The sequence below is a fragment of the Trachurus japonicus genome, chromosome 19, assembly GCF_045865225.1.
Source record: "Trachurus japonicus isolate A0001 chromosome 19, Traja_1.0".
Lineage (NCBI taxonomy): Eukaryota > Metazoa > Chordata > Actinopteri > Carangiformes > Carangidae > Trachurus > Trachurus japonicus.
In genome coordinates, this window is record NC_140925.1 from 23,543,442 (window position 1) to 23,558,827 (window position 15,386).

A 15,386-nucleotide genomic window follows, 5' to 3' on the forward strand; every position below is an offset into this window, starting at 1 on the left:
CCACTGCCCCACGCTAATAACTTATTTCGAAATGTAAAACACTTCATATCTATTTAGCGTAAAGTTGAAAATAACATTTAAAGACCGAGTAAATCCTGTAAATGAGGACGCTCGACGTCAAATAGGCGCCAGTGGTTTCGCGACTTCTGATTGGTTCGCGCTCGTTTCCGGTTACAGCGCTCATCATTTGAAAAATCTTCCGTTAGATGCGAAGGGGGGTCGATCGCCATTGTTAAAAAACTGCGTCTACAATGTTTTCAAAGTTGGCACTTTGAGAGCAACAACATTTTTCAGTGGGAGTCCGCGAAAATATCGGTAAGCATAAACAAAAAACTTAATCAACCATTAATTAATGAAGCAGTATAGCACTGTTGCGAGGCGAGGAAACGTTTTTAAGCCAAATTAAAGTTAACGTAACTAACGTTAGACGCTAGCAAAGTTAGCATCTTATCAGCCGAGTGATACGATTGTAAATAAGATACATTTGAACGCATAAGCACATTGTTTCTTGAAGTAAATCGGAGAATAATATAAAGCCTGGCAACTTTTAAGAACTGTGTGATTAACAGTTAAACTTACAACTTTTTAGACACTTTAGTGCCAACGGAAGTTAATACGTGGCTCACTTGGCTTGTTATTGTCCAGGCCTTGTGTTTTTTAAGAGCTCGGACATGGCTCAGCGTGTGGCGGTATCAGATGGAGGAAACAAGAGGATTTCCAGGGTTCGGGTAGCCGTTCGTCTGCGGCCGTACATGGACAAGCAAGACGAGAAAAGCGAAGGACCGTGTGTGAGAGGCCTGGACTCCCAGAACCTGGAGATCATCAACTGGAGAAATGCGACAGAAACGGTCAAATACCAGTCAGTGTCCACATCTAAGATCAAGTTTTTATTTCTGAACAAATTTCAGTGTTTCTAATAATTATCCATCATTAAATTCTAAGAGTGCTGTGCACGTTTGTTTGTTTTTTTCAGTTTTGACGTTTTTCATGGTGAGCAAACGACACAGCAAGAGGTTTTCCTTGCATCAGTGAAACCTACTCTACCGCACATACTAAATGGACAAAATGCCAGTGTGTTTGCCTATGGGCCGACAGGAGCAGGTATGAAAAAACACTACTGTATATGTTGCTTTTGTTCACTATTTTTCTTGTTTGCGTCATCCAACCTTGAGATTTCTTGAGACATTTCTCTGAATGGCATAAATGTAAACCACATGATGTTTTAAATCCACTCAGGGGGTATTACCGGTAAGTAATACAAATCTTGCTTTTTAAAGTCCACTCATCTGTGTCTAAACTATATTCTTTCTGCCAACTCTCTCACAGGTAAGACCCACACCATGATGGGCAGTTCAGAGCAGCCAGGTGTGATTCCCAGAGCGGTTCGTGAGGTCTTCAAGCTGGTTAAAGCAAAGGATGGCGACAGTGAGGATGGATGGGACTACAGCATTGGCATGTCGTACTTGGAAATTTACAATGAGAAGGTATGAGGATTCAGCTGTATGCTCAGTACAGTTCAACACATTGAGAGTAGTTCAGTTATTTAAGGCTGGGGAAAAAAAGATCAGGTAAATTACCTTTCTTTTTATTATTAAAGCAGAAGTAAGCGGAATGTTTGTGTTAATATAAGTCTTAAATAGTTATATCTTCCGACAGCAATCACTTACATAGAGCGTTTGGTCCGAAACACAGGTCTGTCAGTCACTCTGCTCTGCTGTAAGCCGAGGAGAAAACTTTCCTTGTATTGAATGTATTTTGTGTAAAGACCGCTCCACGGACTACAGATCTGTCCCACAAAAAATACGTCACCAACTGACACGGGAAAGGGCGGCATTTGGTGTGTGACGTCACCTACGCGACCTGTAGTCTTTCTGGTTACAGATTCTTCTGAATTTTATTTTACAATAGTTTTACAACAAACTGCTGATTTCTCGGGATGAAACGTGATGTTTTAAACAGGTAGAGGACATATTTTTTTCTCATGGCACAATTCAAACGGATCACGAAATAAAACTTGGACTCCCGTTCATTTGTATGGAGAGTTTTTCAGAGTTGAGGTCTCATGGTGACCGTTGCTTCCGCTTAGGCTCTCTATACGCAGACTATGTGCTGTGTGTAGGGCTCCCTATTGCGCCAGGGTAGTCTCCGCAAATGCGCAAAGGATGTTCACTCCGGGCGCGTGTAGCGCTACAAGTCATCCCGAGACATTTCCGCATCACGGTGTGGTGTACGTGTGTGTGGTGTTGAGCATAGACTATAGGGTGTTGAGCCTCTGTCTGCTGCTGCTCCCCCTGTCTCTCCGTGAGGGGTGGGGCTGCTCCCTCACATGCACGCAGAGAGAACAAGCAGCTGCTTCATCGATAACTCCCTGTGTGCTGCTGCTCATAGATGAGACGTGACAGTGGAGCGACTTAAACCTCTGTGAGTTATAAATCCATGAACATAACTTCCACCTTCCACTTATTCAACAAGCTTAGTAAGTCATTTCAGAAAAGCGCCCATTTGTGTTTGTTTAGCTGCTTGTTACAGTAATAAGAGTGAAGACTGTCTAACATCACCTGAATGTAGTGAACAACAGGAGGAATCACTCACTCAGCTCGATTTCACTGACTATTTGAGTTAGTTTCCAGATGTTGAGTTTGTTGTGACTTGTTTACTGTTGTAAACATTGGTGTTCATTTTAGATATGCAGCCTGTACGTCTAGTTGGCCTAGGCTATAACTTGCACTCCCATGATTTGTTGTTTTTGTTTGGGCTACATCGTCTGATAGATGAGCTATTAACTAATGTTAAGACCCACAGTGGGCTCAAATTCAGTTTTATTTTCTGTACAGCTTTAATTCTTTCTTTTTTTTTAAATTTATAACTATTTGTGACTCGGATTTACTGATTGAATTTGGTTTGAAGCTATTTTTATTTGGTTTGTTCTTAGTAATAAATGTTGTCAAATTAAATGGCATATCATTATACAGTCATTTTGTAACTATTGATGTCGGTCGGGGGAGGGCCTCCAAATAAAATTTTGCTTAGGGCCCCAATTTGGCCAGCACGGCCTGATGCAGAGTTTAATTCATGTCCTTCTGTGCTTATGTGATAAAAGTAGTAGTAGTAGTTTCTGTTTATATCTAGCCATATTGTTGTTTTTGACAGACATTATTCAGTCCATCATTGCGTTCACCTTTTGATCTTCTCAGGTGCTAGATCTTCTATCACCGGGTTCCCAGGATCTTCCCATCAGAGAGGACAAGGACAAGAACATCCTGATCCCCGGCCTCACACACACAACAATCTCCTCCTTCTCAGATTTCGACAAACACTTTGTCCCTGCCAGCCTCAATCGTACCACAGCTTCTACCAAACTGAACCAGCGCTCAAGCCGCAGCCATGCTATTCTCCTCATCAAGGTTTGATATTTACTTCATTCAACACTGAGAAGATAATTAGTTATTCTCTTTCAGAGAACCTGTTTTGCTAGTTCAGGCGGTCTGTGCATGGGTGTGTCCAGTGGACATTCAAATAGCATCTTAAACAGGTCGTGGCCTCTGAGCAGTAGGCCAGGATTTGGTAGCTGGTGCTTACATCAATTCTCTCTTGCAACACTCCCACTAGCAAGTTTTGGGCTTCCTGGGACTACTAAGAGAGATACACACTGGTGTCTGCTGTCCTTTTACTAACTCCCTTTTTTTAAATTCTTATTTACTTCCTGTGTTTTAGCACATAATATATAATGTCTCAAAAGAGTGTTTCCCACATTCATTTATTTGTGAAATCACCACAATATCAGCACTGACTGCCTCACACTGATTTTGTTTTACTCAGTCTGGAGCTATTTGTGTTAGCAGAACAGAATACTGATGGACACACATGTAGTGAAGTTGACCTGTGTCATAAACTATCCAATTAATTTGTTACTTATACCCAGGGGGTGGTGTTTTAGGCCCTGGCCGGCGTGTGTCCTCTGAGGGCCGTTCTAGTTTTGAATATTTAGAGGCTGCAACCGCTGCTGCTGCTGTGTCAGCTGAAGCAGCAACAGAGGGTCAGCAGGTGATGGGTGCAGCTAATGAGGAGAGGGATGTAGGAGAAGGACCGTAGTGTTATTTAATAGTTAATTTAAGAAAGGCCCCCACACTCCTTCTGAGTCCGCTACCGCCACAAATAGAATCTAATTACGTGGGAAACACTGTTTTACCTCATCTAACCCTGTCTTTCTATGTGCACCTCCCTCCTCTGTGTCTCTGTCATGTCTGGCCTTCATGTCGATGCCTTTTCTAAAATCTTAATCTCCTTGGTTTAGGTTGTACGGACTCAGCGTGCCTTGCCCCACAGACAACAGACAGGCAAGCTGTATCTGGTGGACCTGGCTGGGTCCGAGGACAACCGCCGCACCGGCAACCAGGGCATCCGGCTGAAGGAGAGCGGAGCCATCAACCTGTCCCTCTTCACTCTGAGCAAAGTTGTAGACTCTCTGAACTCAGGCACCGCCGTGCGCGTGCCGTACAGAGACAGTAAACTGACACGGCTGCTACAGGACTCTCTGGGTGGCTCGGCACACTCGGTCATGATCACCAACATCGCACCGGAGTACAAATACTACTTTGATACTTTTAGTGCACTCAACTTTGCTGCCAAATCCAAGCTCATTGTGAACAAGCCCTTCACCAGGGAAACGGTGGCTGTACCTGTGCTGCCAGGTGAGTAAGGGAAGCACAGACTGCTTTTCATTCAGATGACTTAGTGGTGTAAAGAGAAAAGGAAGCTCAGACTGATCCCAGAGGATGAAGACTAAGAGTAAACACCCAGCTCAGTCTCTGGGCTAGATGGAATATTATTTATTTATTAATTATCTTTGCCTGTCTGGTATCTGCAGTTTTAATACATTGTTTTTCCTTGACAGTTATAGTCTGCTGCTCTTCCCTTTAGCTTTTAACGGAGGCACTGCAATGCAGCCCTGACTGATGCTGTGCCATCGTCATCTGAAATGCTTTACACTCAAGAGATCCCCACAAACACTGTTGCTCGAGTGCACTGAATACTAAACTGTTAATTTCCCCTCTGCCTCCATCTCCAGTGAAGCGGGCCAGAGAGGACCACGACGCGGGGGGGTCTGGCGCCGAGCCACACAAGAAAAGGCAGAAAGATGAAAAGAAAACAGAACAGGATGCCTCGTCACCTTCTGCACATTTTAACAGGTTGAAAAGACGACACCCGCAGACAGAGTTATTGATTGTTTGTCTGGCTAATCAGACTTGGATACTGTGATGTTTCCTCGTGCATTTGCATCCGCCCCAAAGCCAAAACACCAAGTCCAATTTCCGCTGCTTTTTCCATATAACAGCAGCTCAAGCAAACAGGGGAATGAGCCAAGATTTTATAGCTTGCACTGAAATGTAGTGTCTCTGCAGTGCTCCCATTGGCTGCAGCTGCTGCGCCTACTGGGATCTCTCTAGGACACAGACGAGCTCTGCTTTTCTTGCCATATGTTAACAGGCCTTCAATTCTGTCTGGGCTGGGACACTCGTCAACCTGTATTTTTTCAGCCTGATTGACCTTTTGGCTTTTGAGTGTATCTCCTCCAAGCCCTTGACCACACGCTCACCCCCCTCGTTGGCGACCTTTCCTTGATTCCTTGTGTGTCTCTTTCAGTCTGTCAGAGCCGTCGGTGATGGACAGACTCATAGCTCTGGAGAAGCTGATGCTGAGCTGCCAAGATAAAGACAGAACCAGCATGCTTAAAGATGTGGCCCAGTCCCGTAAGGAGATCCAGGTGAAAACTCATAAAAACACATACTCCTGCGTCATATAGGATTTGATCGATCTACACCTGCTTCTCCCTTTGTCTCTCACATTATTGGTAAATGACTTCCTAAATGATGAAACGGTCTGATCTCCTCCCCTGATCAGACCTTCATGGATATTTAATGGCCAACCCCGCCTCTCATCATTCACTTTTGTTGACAGGAGCTTAAAGAGAAGCAGAAGGAGTTTGAGAGCAAAGCTCGTCTGTTCAGTCGGTTGGCGGGAGAAAAGTCCGGCACCAAACAGGAGCCTGTCTTCAAAAACAACACGGCTCCACTGCAAAGAAAACCATCAAATGCTCTGAAACCCAGTAAGCAGCAGGCGGTGGTCCAGCCTCTACAAGGTCAGTAAGGATGAACAGCGATGGATAAAATGGATAGACAGAACTTGAACTTGATGAAATTGCACAAATGTGTTTCTTTTCTCATCCACCCATGAAACCACACTTAATAAAAAAACTCAAGTTGTAGGATTTTAGCTGACGCACCGCTGTAAGACTACGATCATATCAGATATAATTATCCTAAAACTGCCCTTGTACCATTTGCAGTGAAAAAATGACCTTGGAAAAGCTCTTTTCTACTGTGTAATCCTCTATTGTTTATGCTTCCCGAAAGAGTAGACACTCTCTAATTCTTTCACATTGAATAAGTGGAGCTAATGAGGTGATACAATGTGCAATGTGATACAAGAAGCCCAGTCTACAGAGTAGCAGCAAGGAAATGTATCAAATGACAATGAGGAGGACAGATTTTTACATCGCTCAGCAGCTCGGTGTGTGAGCCAGGTTACTTCTCTCAGTGCGTGTGTCATGTATTTGTCTTTGAAACGACAACCTATATTATGAAAATTAATGCAAGTTCTTGTTTAAACCTCAGTATTTTCCCCCCTTCAGTGAGAACATGTGCCTCATTAACAGATTGTGTTTCATGTGAAGCGTTAATTTAATATAAACTATTTATGCGGTTTCCTCCCCAACAGTGTCCCAGCCTCAACCTCTTCAGCAGCTTGCAGTCGGCAAAAAACAGTCTGTCTGCGTCAAGAAGAAAGAGAAGAAGCTTTCCAACCAGCTTGAGGTCAGCATCCAGCCTCCACTGTGCTGAGCTTGACTCATCTGCAGAATTGCAAGCAATCAGATATAAGCTGACACAGTGCATTACCTTCAGTTTGCTCCTTGACTCGACAGACGCTGCAAAATTAACCACCTTTCCAGTCTAATAGAAACAAATAAAAGTTGACAGTCTAAAAATAGATTTTCAAATGCTGTGTATTTTCTGTTTTGTAATTTAGGTTTTGGGGGGTTTTGTTGTTGTTTTTTAGAGAAATAAACAACGACCTCATCTGTATTTATGGTTTCTCTCTTTCAGCCTCCCGAAGGCAAAGAAAACATGATGGAGAATGACTGGGAGTCCCATCTGGAGACGTCTGTGCTGGACATGTCCAGGCAGAAAATCCTGCAGGTTCTCAACTCGGGCTCGCTCAAAGAGCTGAAGGGTCTGCAGCAGATCGGAGACAAGAAGGCCAAGCTCATCCTGGGCTGGAGAGAGATCCACGGTCACTTTACAAAGGTAGAGAGAGAGAAGATGTTTCCCCTGTATTAACATGAGCATGACATCATCACGGGGTGAATATTGATTTACTTGTGGTGATTGTTGTGTTTGATTTGTTGTTTTGCAGCTGGACGATCTGGTGAAGGTTGAGGGCATGACGGGAAAGAGATTTTCTTCTTTCATGAAGGTGAATTTATCTCAGCGTGAAACATTTGAAGCTTTACCATGAGGTGGTGATCCTCACTTTCTCACCACTCACACCACCATTTGTGCAGACCACAGAATGAATTATAATATATTTAGAGATGGCCTCAATTTTTCATTAAATAAAAAAAATTTGGTGGATGACCAAATACCTGCAGGTTATTAAACATTAATTAGCTGTAGCTAGCTGCACTGTTTGTATTTGTATGTAACACCCAAAATTGGTGAACACTGTAAATTATTAATATTTCAGCCTTTTTACATTTTATTTTAACCATTTCTTTCACTTCTGCTAAAAAATCTTCCTTTTTACTCTGACATCTTGCTTTTTCTCTGTACTAATGTTTATTTCTTCTATTTCAGGCAAACATCCTGAGTGCCATGGGAAAGTGACTTCATTATTTTTATTTTTTTTTAATTTTCTTGTATATAATTTTTTATTTTATTTTTCCCCAGAAGCTTTTATTTGTCTGTAATGCTTTGGTTTTGTGATGTTTTTGTAGTTCCCACTGTGTTCCAGCTGATGGCGCACTGATGCTTTTTAATAAAACGTCAAATAACATCAAATGTTGGGGAGTGTTTTTACTTTATGATGATAAACAAATGTGATCGTCACTTTCGCGGCGGAGGCCAAACGTCCTCTGCTCCTCAACTTGTCAGTCAAAGATCAACGTCACAGGGACTATTTGATTTGCGGTTTAAAGGAATTAAAAAAACAAAACAAAACAAAAACTAATAAGGCTAATTAGTGAACTCGTGTCCTCTGCACATCAGAGACACGAGGACATCCTTCATCACCCACTCTGATGCTGCATCACTGATGAATATTCAATGTTTGTGGGGAAAGCGGTGGATGCCATTATCCGGCCCCACCACCTCCTCCTCCTCATCCACTCTCTCCCCCTCCTCCCCCCTCTTCCCACAGCACGGCAGTCTGGTTGATTTCACTTTTCATTTCACACACACCCCTCCTCTCTGATCCACCCTGCCATCCAGGAGACTCCCATCCATCCATCCCAGCACACACACACACTGCGCTGGAGGGAGACGCTAACACCAGCTCTGCCGCACTAACACAGAGAGATACACATTCACACATAATATAACATTAAAAAACACAAAGATCCCCTCGGTGCATGTTTGCAGACGCGCCGTGGACGTGGAGGAGATGATCGGTCGCGACTGATGCTGTTATTTTTCACCTGAGATTACAACATTACAACATTACCACGATGCCACAGCCAGGCGCGCTGTGAGACTGGCGCTGGATTAGAGGAGGAAGAAAAGGTGAGTTTCATTTATCCTTCATCATTTCCTCTGCATTTTTAATGAGGGACCTAGAAATGTCTAGAAATCGCACTTCCTCGTTTGCTTTAAATGAAAAAAAAAATCCAACACAAGCGGCGCGCGTGTGTGTTTTTTTTCTGCTTATCATTGCAATTCAGCAGCCCACATCCACTGAATCCAAATCATCAGCAGCAGCTACTTAATGAGCAGACACCCTACTCTTCCTCATCCTCCTCATCCTCATTTTCTTCCCTATTTTCAATCCGACTGTTTTTGCCTTTGTCTCCATCATTTCACTGCTTTACCCATTGTCTTTTGTTTGCCGTGGGCAACACACCACAGGGCAGTGCGGTGCAGGCCTGTGTGTACACATGATGAAATAATGGTATGTACACACCTGCACGGAGACTATAGCTCCTACTACTGTCTCAAAGCAACCTGCCTCCATCTGCCATGCCTTTGTACTCCTCATGTCATTGTGACCTGCTTTTATCTGTGTGTGTGGGTGTGTTACCTGAGATGGAGAGTCTGCTAATTAAATACTAGGCCTTACTTAAAGTGAACCAGAGTGTGTTATTATCTGTTTACCTATACAGCTCGTTTAGTTACAACGGACCTAAGTGATGAAAAACCAGAATCTGTCATCATGAGTCAAAGTGGATTAAAACAGAGGCTTATAGTGACACTGATCCCAGGTCCAAACAACAACAGTGTGTGGGCAGAATTTATTAAGGGACTGTACAAAAATGACTGTAGAGACTGAAAGTTATAGAGGACACATGGAATATTAATATTTTCTTTAATGCAGACAAAATACAACATCCTGAATGTGTGTCATGATATAAACACCAACAAAAAGCTAAATAAACAACAACTCCGCCCACATCTCTCTCAGAATAAGGGAAAATATCTCATCCACAAATAGCTTCTAGAAGAATAATGATTATGTTCCTACGTGTGCTAATGAACACAATCTTATGTGAATCTGTTGAAATGTTGATTTTCTTTTTTTTTTATGAAATGTTTTTGTTGTTCTCACTACTTCCTCATGGCTGCCAGGAAGTGTTGCTGTTACATGAGTCAGCTGGGATACATACAAACAATATTGTTTAATATTTATTTAAATAGCAGGACAGTACAATTTATTTTAAGAGCTGTGATGCCACTTTATATGACTTTTTTTTTTTTTTTTTTTTACATTTTGGCATATTTAACTTAGTAAATACATAATATCATTTTTTATATATCATATATGATGTTCAATAACTAATTAATTAATGTCAATGACGAAATGAAGCCCAACAGATTTCTTCTTAAAGATGCAGTCCGGCCATATTTTCCATCTTTTTGTGTAAATAGATTTTTGTTGAAAGTAAATATAATGTAACTAAAGAGGTAACATTCCCTCCCTTGTTCTCCCAAAACTCCTTCACCTGGCTCTCCATTCTGGCTCCCCTCCCCACCCCAGACATTTCTGTACGCTCCCTAAGCGGAGGGGAGAGTTTAGACTCTGTTTATAAATGTGGTTGACCCCACTCTCTTGTTCCCAGGTGTCCCACACAGGCAGCACTCACAGGACTGGACCACAAACAGGAGCTTAATTTCTGTGGTCAGCATGGCTGTGAACATGATGCCAACTCCCAACATCTGGCCCGGGGAGGACCAACCGTCGCTGCTGGACCAGGAGCACTCCCTGGCCGGCGAATCCTCCGTCTCCGTGGCGTGCCCACCGGTGAGCATCGGCGAACACCTCATCCACAGCTGCGGCAGCCCGGGCAGCACGCAGCCGCCTCGCAGCAAATCCAAAGGAGAGCTGGTCATAGTCATCAACGAGAAACTGAAGAACAGTAAGTGACTGTGTCTGACCTCGTGTGTAAAGGCAGCGGGTTGGGGTGGGTCACGCAGCTGCTTAGTCAGCTCCCTCAGAGCCAGTCAGATTCCAGTGCATGAAAGAGCTCATGGTAGATTAGACACACACACACACACACACACATTTACCCTCTTCCAGTGTCAAACACCTGCCCGTCCTCTTCGTCCCTCATGTGTAGGTAATGGGATACACTCGGCGCCGGAGAGCACCTCTCCAGTCATCTCCTCTCCTCCCAGAAGACAACACTCCATCTCCTACCCGCATCACGGCAAGACCAGGAAGGGGAGCAGGGCCAGCTCCATCGGCTACACCGCCTTCTCACCCAGGCCGTCGCTCTCTCGTCACTCCAGCATCGCCACCAACCCGCCCTTGGATCGCACCAAGGTCAAAGACTACCTCCTGTTGTCCGTGCTGGCCTGCTTCTGCCCGGTCTGGCCCATAAACATAGTGGGATTTGTCTACTCCATCATGGTAAGAGCAGGAGAATCTTATGTTTTTTAAAGTGTGTGTGTGTTAAACCCGAGTTAACAGATGGTTGTGTCTTCTCCCTCAGTCCAAGAACAGTCTGGAGCAGGGAAACCTGGACGGAGCTGTGCGTCTGGGACGCGTGGCCAAGATGCTGTCCATGGTGTCACTAGTAGGAGGGACGGTCATTATCATCGCCTGCATTGTCAACCTGGCCAGTGAGTGTCCCAAATCTGACCTTTAAACCTTAACCTTCACCTCTTTTACCCTCTGTGTGGTTGTGCACAGCTGAGCCACCCCACCTCCCTGAACTCCTCCTCTTTTCCTTTTCGCGTGTGAATATTAAATCGACAGTTAAGGATTTGTAGCAATAGCCCTGCTACCACTGACCTTCCTGGCCTAAAAACCCGCTACTGTCACTGTTTATCCCATCACAGCACCATATTTAGCACTGTTAGCACAATCCCACTGTAATCACTGACATTGTTACCATCCATGTTTGCACAATATTTGCACTGGTTGGCAAAGTCTTTATACGCTGCGACGTTTTGGCCTTTGAGAACTGTGTCGATGCAACACAAAGATCAGAACATATTAATCACTCAAGACTCAAATCCACATTTTTATTACATATTTGCGCAGATTTGCACGGGTGGCCCTCCAACTGAAACTGACTGCATGCTGTGTGTGTATCTGTAGAACGACATGTGTAGTCTGTTGTCTGTTGTACGCCTTACCCTGTTTGCTTGTACGAAATGTGAAGTCCTGTTGTCCCCCTTGTACCGTATGTACACCTATACCATGTATGTCAGTGTGTGAGTTGTTGACTTGCTCACAAGACGAATAAATGTACATTTATTTATTGTACCCGGCAAAAATAAAGAGATTCTGATAACAGATCAGTGATTATTACTTGTTAGTGATTTATAAGAGAAGAAATAGTATTTGTCAGTATTGTATATTTAGATATATTCATGAAGGGTTAGGCAGTTAATCGATTCTTTGCCTTTTTGCTTTAGATACTTAACTGTAGTCATGTTCTTGAGTGCACGCAGTCGCAGCCTGTTGGATCTCATTAAGCCAAGAGATGTCCTAATTATCTTAATGACTGCAATGTAAGTTTACGCACAACTTGATTTTAAGGTCTCTGGGACTCGGCAGCCCTTGTTTTTCTCATTATATAAATGTCCTCTGTGGTCTGTGAAAGTGTATACATCCATATGCAGTTGCAGAATATTCAGCAACCTCTACTAATACGCTTCCTTTTCCTTTTTTTAGTCAATGTGAAAACCTGAGTTTCATCCCAGGATGAAACTGGATAAGACAACTGACCGTCCGGCCCCCTCCCCCCCCCGCACCTGCACCACCGTCTTTACCGCCTAGTCATTACCTGGATGTGTGACAAATATGCACCTGATATACAGTGCTTACTTATATTTCTGTATCCTATATAAATCCCCCCTTTTTTTGCTAATGGAAGAAAAATAACATATGCAAATACTGCTGCTCTGAGTCAGGGTTTGGGAGGAAGGGGGTGGAGGGGGGGTGATGTTAGATAGAGAAGGGAGTCAGACAGTCAGACTAATCAGTCCCTTCATATTCTGGTCAACACATTCAGAATGATTTTTGAGAAAAGACACAAACTCTTCAAGAATCCAACATGGCGGACTGGAGCAGAGACCAGTGAGGTGCTTAACTGAAGGATCGCCTCCCAGCTTCAGCGCCACAAACGCAAACCCCCCCCCAACAAAATGTCCGCCAAGTCCACCCTTCACTGCACCAACGACAGGATGCTTCAGAGTTTCAGCTTGCCGTTAAATCCCCTCGGATACGTGGAAGAGGCTGCGGGATTTGTGCTGCACTGGAATGGCAGAGTTTCAGAAATTCATCCATTTGGCCCACAGAGAAGAAACACTCTCAATCACAGTGTGTCCTCTTGTTTCAGACTCTCCTCTGTGTGGTTATCGTAAGTCCCCCCCCTCACCACCCACCCACCCCCTCTCCCCGCCATACATCTTGTGTCTGAGAAGCGAGCGTATGGGTGGCAAAAGAGGATGAAAAAGAGGCTTACCAAGGACAAGCTATGGGTGCTAAAATGGAGGGGATTATGGAAAGTCTCGCACAGACGGCACAGTCATCACTGCAAAGGAAAAATATGTGCCAAAAAAAGAAAATTAGTGGGAAAGTTTCTTGCTTTGCAAAAACCCAACTCTCATCACAGGATTGTTGTTGAAGAGAGGAACATAGAAAGTGTTTTTACTCTGCTGCAACTTTACTGTACATCCACTCAACACCACTGAGCACTGTGAGCAGGGGGGAGAGGGGACATGTTCACAAAAAACAAAAAGAAAACCCACTGTAGCAAGATACTTCAAACCTTCATTTTACAGGGAAGCTAATTATGCTGTGTCATCGATAACCTATCTTTTGATAATATTTGTAAAAGCTCATTTTGAAACAGACCAAGATTTGTAACGTGATGCTCTTCAAGTGCTGTGCCGCAGCTGAAAGATGGTGGTAGTATTGTATGCATAGTATGAGGCATCACGATTTGGTTAACAAAGTAAATAGCTCATGATTGCAGTCAGAGTCGGTGTAGCCTCAGTCTGCATCCACAGGTTGTCTGGATTTATTTATTTATTCTTAGGGCCCTTGAAAAAGTCTTAAAACTGCAGATTTTTACTTGGATTTGACACTAATTAAAAACCTTAATATATCCTATATATTAGATCTTTTGAGAGATTATTTGTAAAACACTGGACCAAACGTTTTTTTGGATGTGAGACATGAGTAGCAATGTGATAGCAGTACAACGGATTAGTAATTTTAACATTATTATTAATATTATTATTATAGCTTCTGTATATCTTTACCTAACCTCTGATCTTTATCTACCTGTGATTCTCACTGTGATCTAAAAACAACCAGGTTTCATCGAGAATGGATCAAACTCTCCTTACTTCCTGTATCCTGGGTTTTGAATCATGTACAGAAACGCTACGATGTCAGAGTCTCATGAGTTCAGACCTGCTCATAATATTCTGTAGTGATCGATATGGCTTTTCTTTTCCTGTCAGTACTTAATATGTACATTTAATTGTAATCAACATTTGATGTATCTTGCAGATATAAATCTCAATATTGTGAAAATTCTCTAGTTGATATGAGTTAGCGTTAAGTAGTTCTGATCTAACGTAGGCACAGACACTGTCGGCTAGCCTCCTGACAGTCATTGTATTACCACCGGGCTTCTATAATCTTTGTGGTTATTGGCATGTTGTGGATTTTTATTCATGTACGATGATAGAAGTTGAAAAATTACATCGATGAGCTGGCACTTGGAATATTATACTTCTGCAGCACATTCATAATAAAGACACATTGCATGTAACATGTTTTCAGTGTTGTTCTGAGCAGCAGCAAAGTGACATCCAGAGAGCTAAACCACTGAGGAGAGATTGTGTTTCTGCAATTTACCAGATGAGAGAGAGAGAGAGAAAAAAAAACCACAGGGAAGTATTAATGTTGTTCTCCGTACTGTGATAGTGTGTAAGCTGCAGGGAGAGGAAGCGCCTGCTGTTGTCAGGCAGCAGGAAGAGCAAAGTGCTGAGGGGAGAGGCCCTGCACTCAGGAAACACACGGCATGATTGACTGTAATGACAACAAAGGCCTCAGAGGACGTCAACTAAATCAAAGCAAAACATCCCTCGTTATATTCTGAGGTTTCACTTTGTATGTGTTTTCCTTGAGAAGATACTGATATTCTGCTTGAGCTCTTAGTGTTGATGAGAATATAAAATTCAAAGGTTTTTATTGTTAATTATGTTTTCAGGACATATAAAAGCAGTTTCTCTCTCACCTTAAAAATAAACAGAATAGGATATAAACTAAACTAGAAAAATAGAATAAAATAAAATGTGATATAATAAACAAAAAAACAAATAACAACAGAAGTGAATGAGAATTTCATTGATTTTGCAACATGTCCAATCAATCATCTTCATAATCAATAACAGCAAATTCATTGTAACTGATGAAAACAATCAAGAGTCTACAGCCACGCCAGCAGCACTATGTATTTATACAGTCATGTTTAAAGCCAGATGCGAACAAACTCATAATGACAATGTTAAAATGTAAGTGTGATGTCGTCTGCCATGTTCAGTGCTAAGCTCTAAGCTGTGGCTGGTAGCATCATGAGCTCTGCAGGTGTT

The 15,386-nt window shown here is 42.9% G+C and overlaps 2 protein-coding genes across 3 annotated transcripts; both read left to right on the forward strand.

The window, feature by feature from the left end:
- The first annotated feature begins 204 nt into the window (after window positions 1–204).
- On the forward strand, window positions 205–8,104 carry kif22 (kinesin family member 22). Its single transcript, XM_085762321.1, has 13 exons — window positions 205–315; window positions 646–859; window positions 974–1,101; window positions 1,327–1,484; window positions 3,195–3,404; window positions 4,295–4,691; window positions 5,069–5,189; window positions 5,644–5,764; window positions 5,959–6,139; window positions 6,778–6,872; window positions 7,164–7,364; window positions 7,474–7,533; window positions 7,914–8,104. The coding sequence occupies exons 2-13, from the start codon at window positions 672–674 to the stop codon at window positions 7,941–7,943; spliced, it is 1,890 nt and encodes a 629-aa protein (XP_085618447.1). The 5' UTR covers window positions 205–315; window positions 646–671; the 3' UTR covers window positions 7,944–8,104.
- A 474-nt stretch (window positions 8,105–8,578) lies between these two features.
- Window positions 8,579–13,524, forward strand: prrt2 (proline-rich transmembrane protein 2). Of its 2 annotated transcripts, XM_085761467.1 has the most exons (5): window positions 8,579–8,837; window positions 10,388–10,684; window positions 10,886–11,178; window positions 11,261–11,390; window positions 12,451–13,524. In XM_085761467.1, the coding sequence occupies exons 2-5, from the start codon at window positions 10,453–10,455 to the stop codon at window positions 12,465–12,467; spliced, it is 672 nt and encodes a 223-aa protein (XP_085617593.1). In that variant the 5' UTR covers window positions 8,579–8,837; window positions 10,388–10,452; the 3' UTR covers window positions 12,468–13,524. The 2 variants fall into 2 exon arrangements, with proteins under 2 accessions (XP_085617593.1, XP_085617592.1); XM_085761466.1 differs by lacking the exon at window positions 12,451–13,524 and having other exon boundaries at window positions 8,651–8,837; window positions 11,261–11,431.
- Window positions 13,525–15,386: the final 1,862 nt, after the last annotated feature.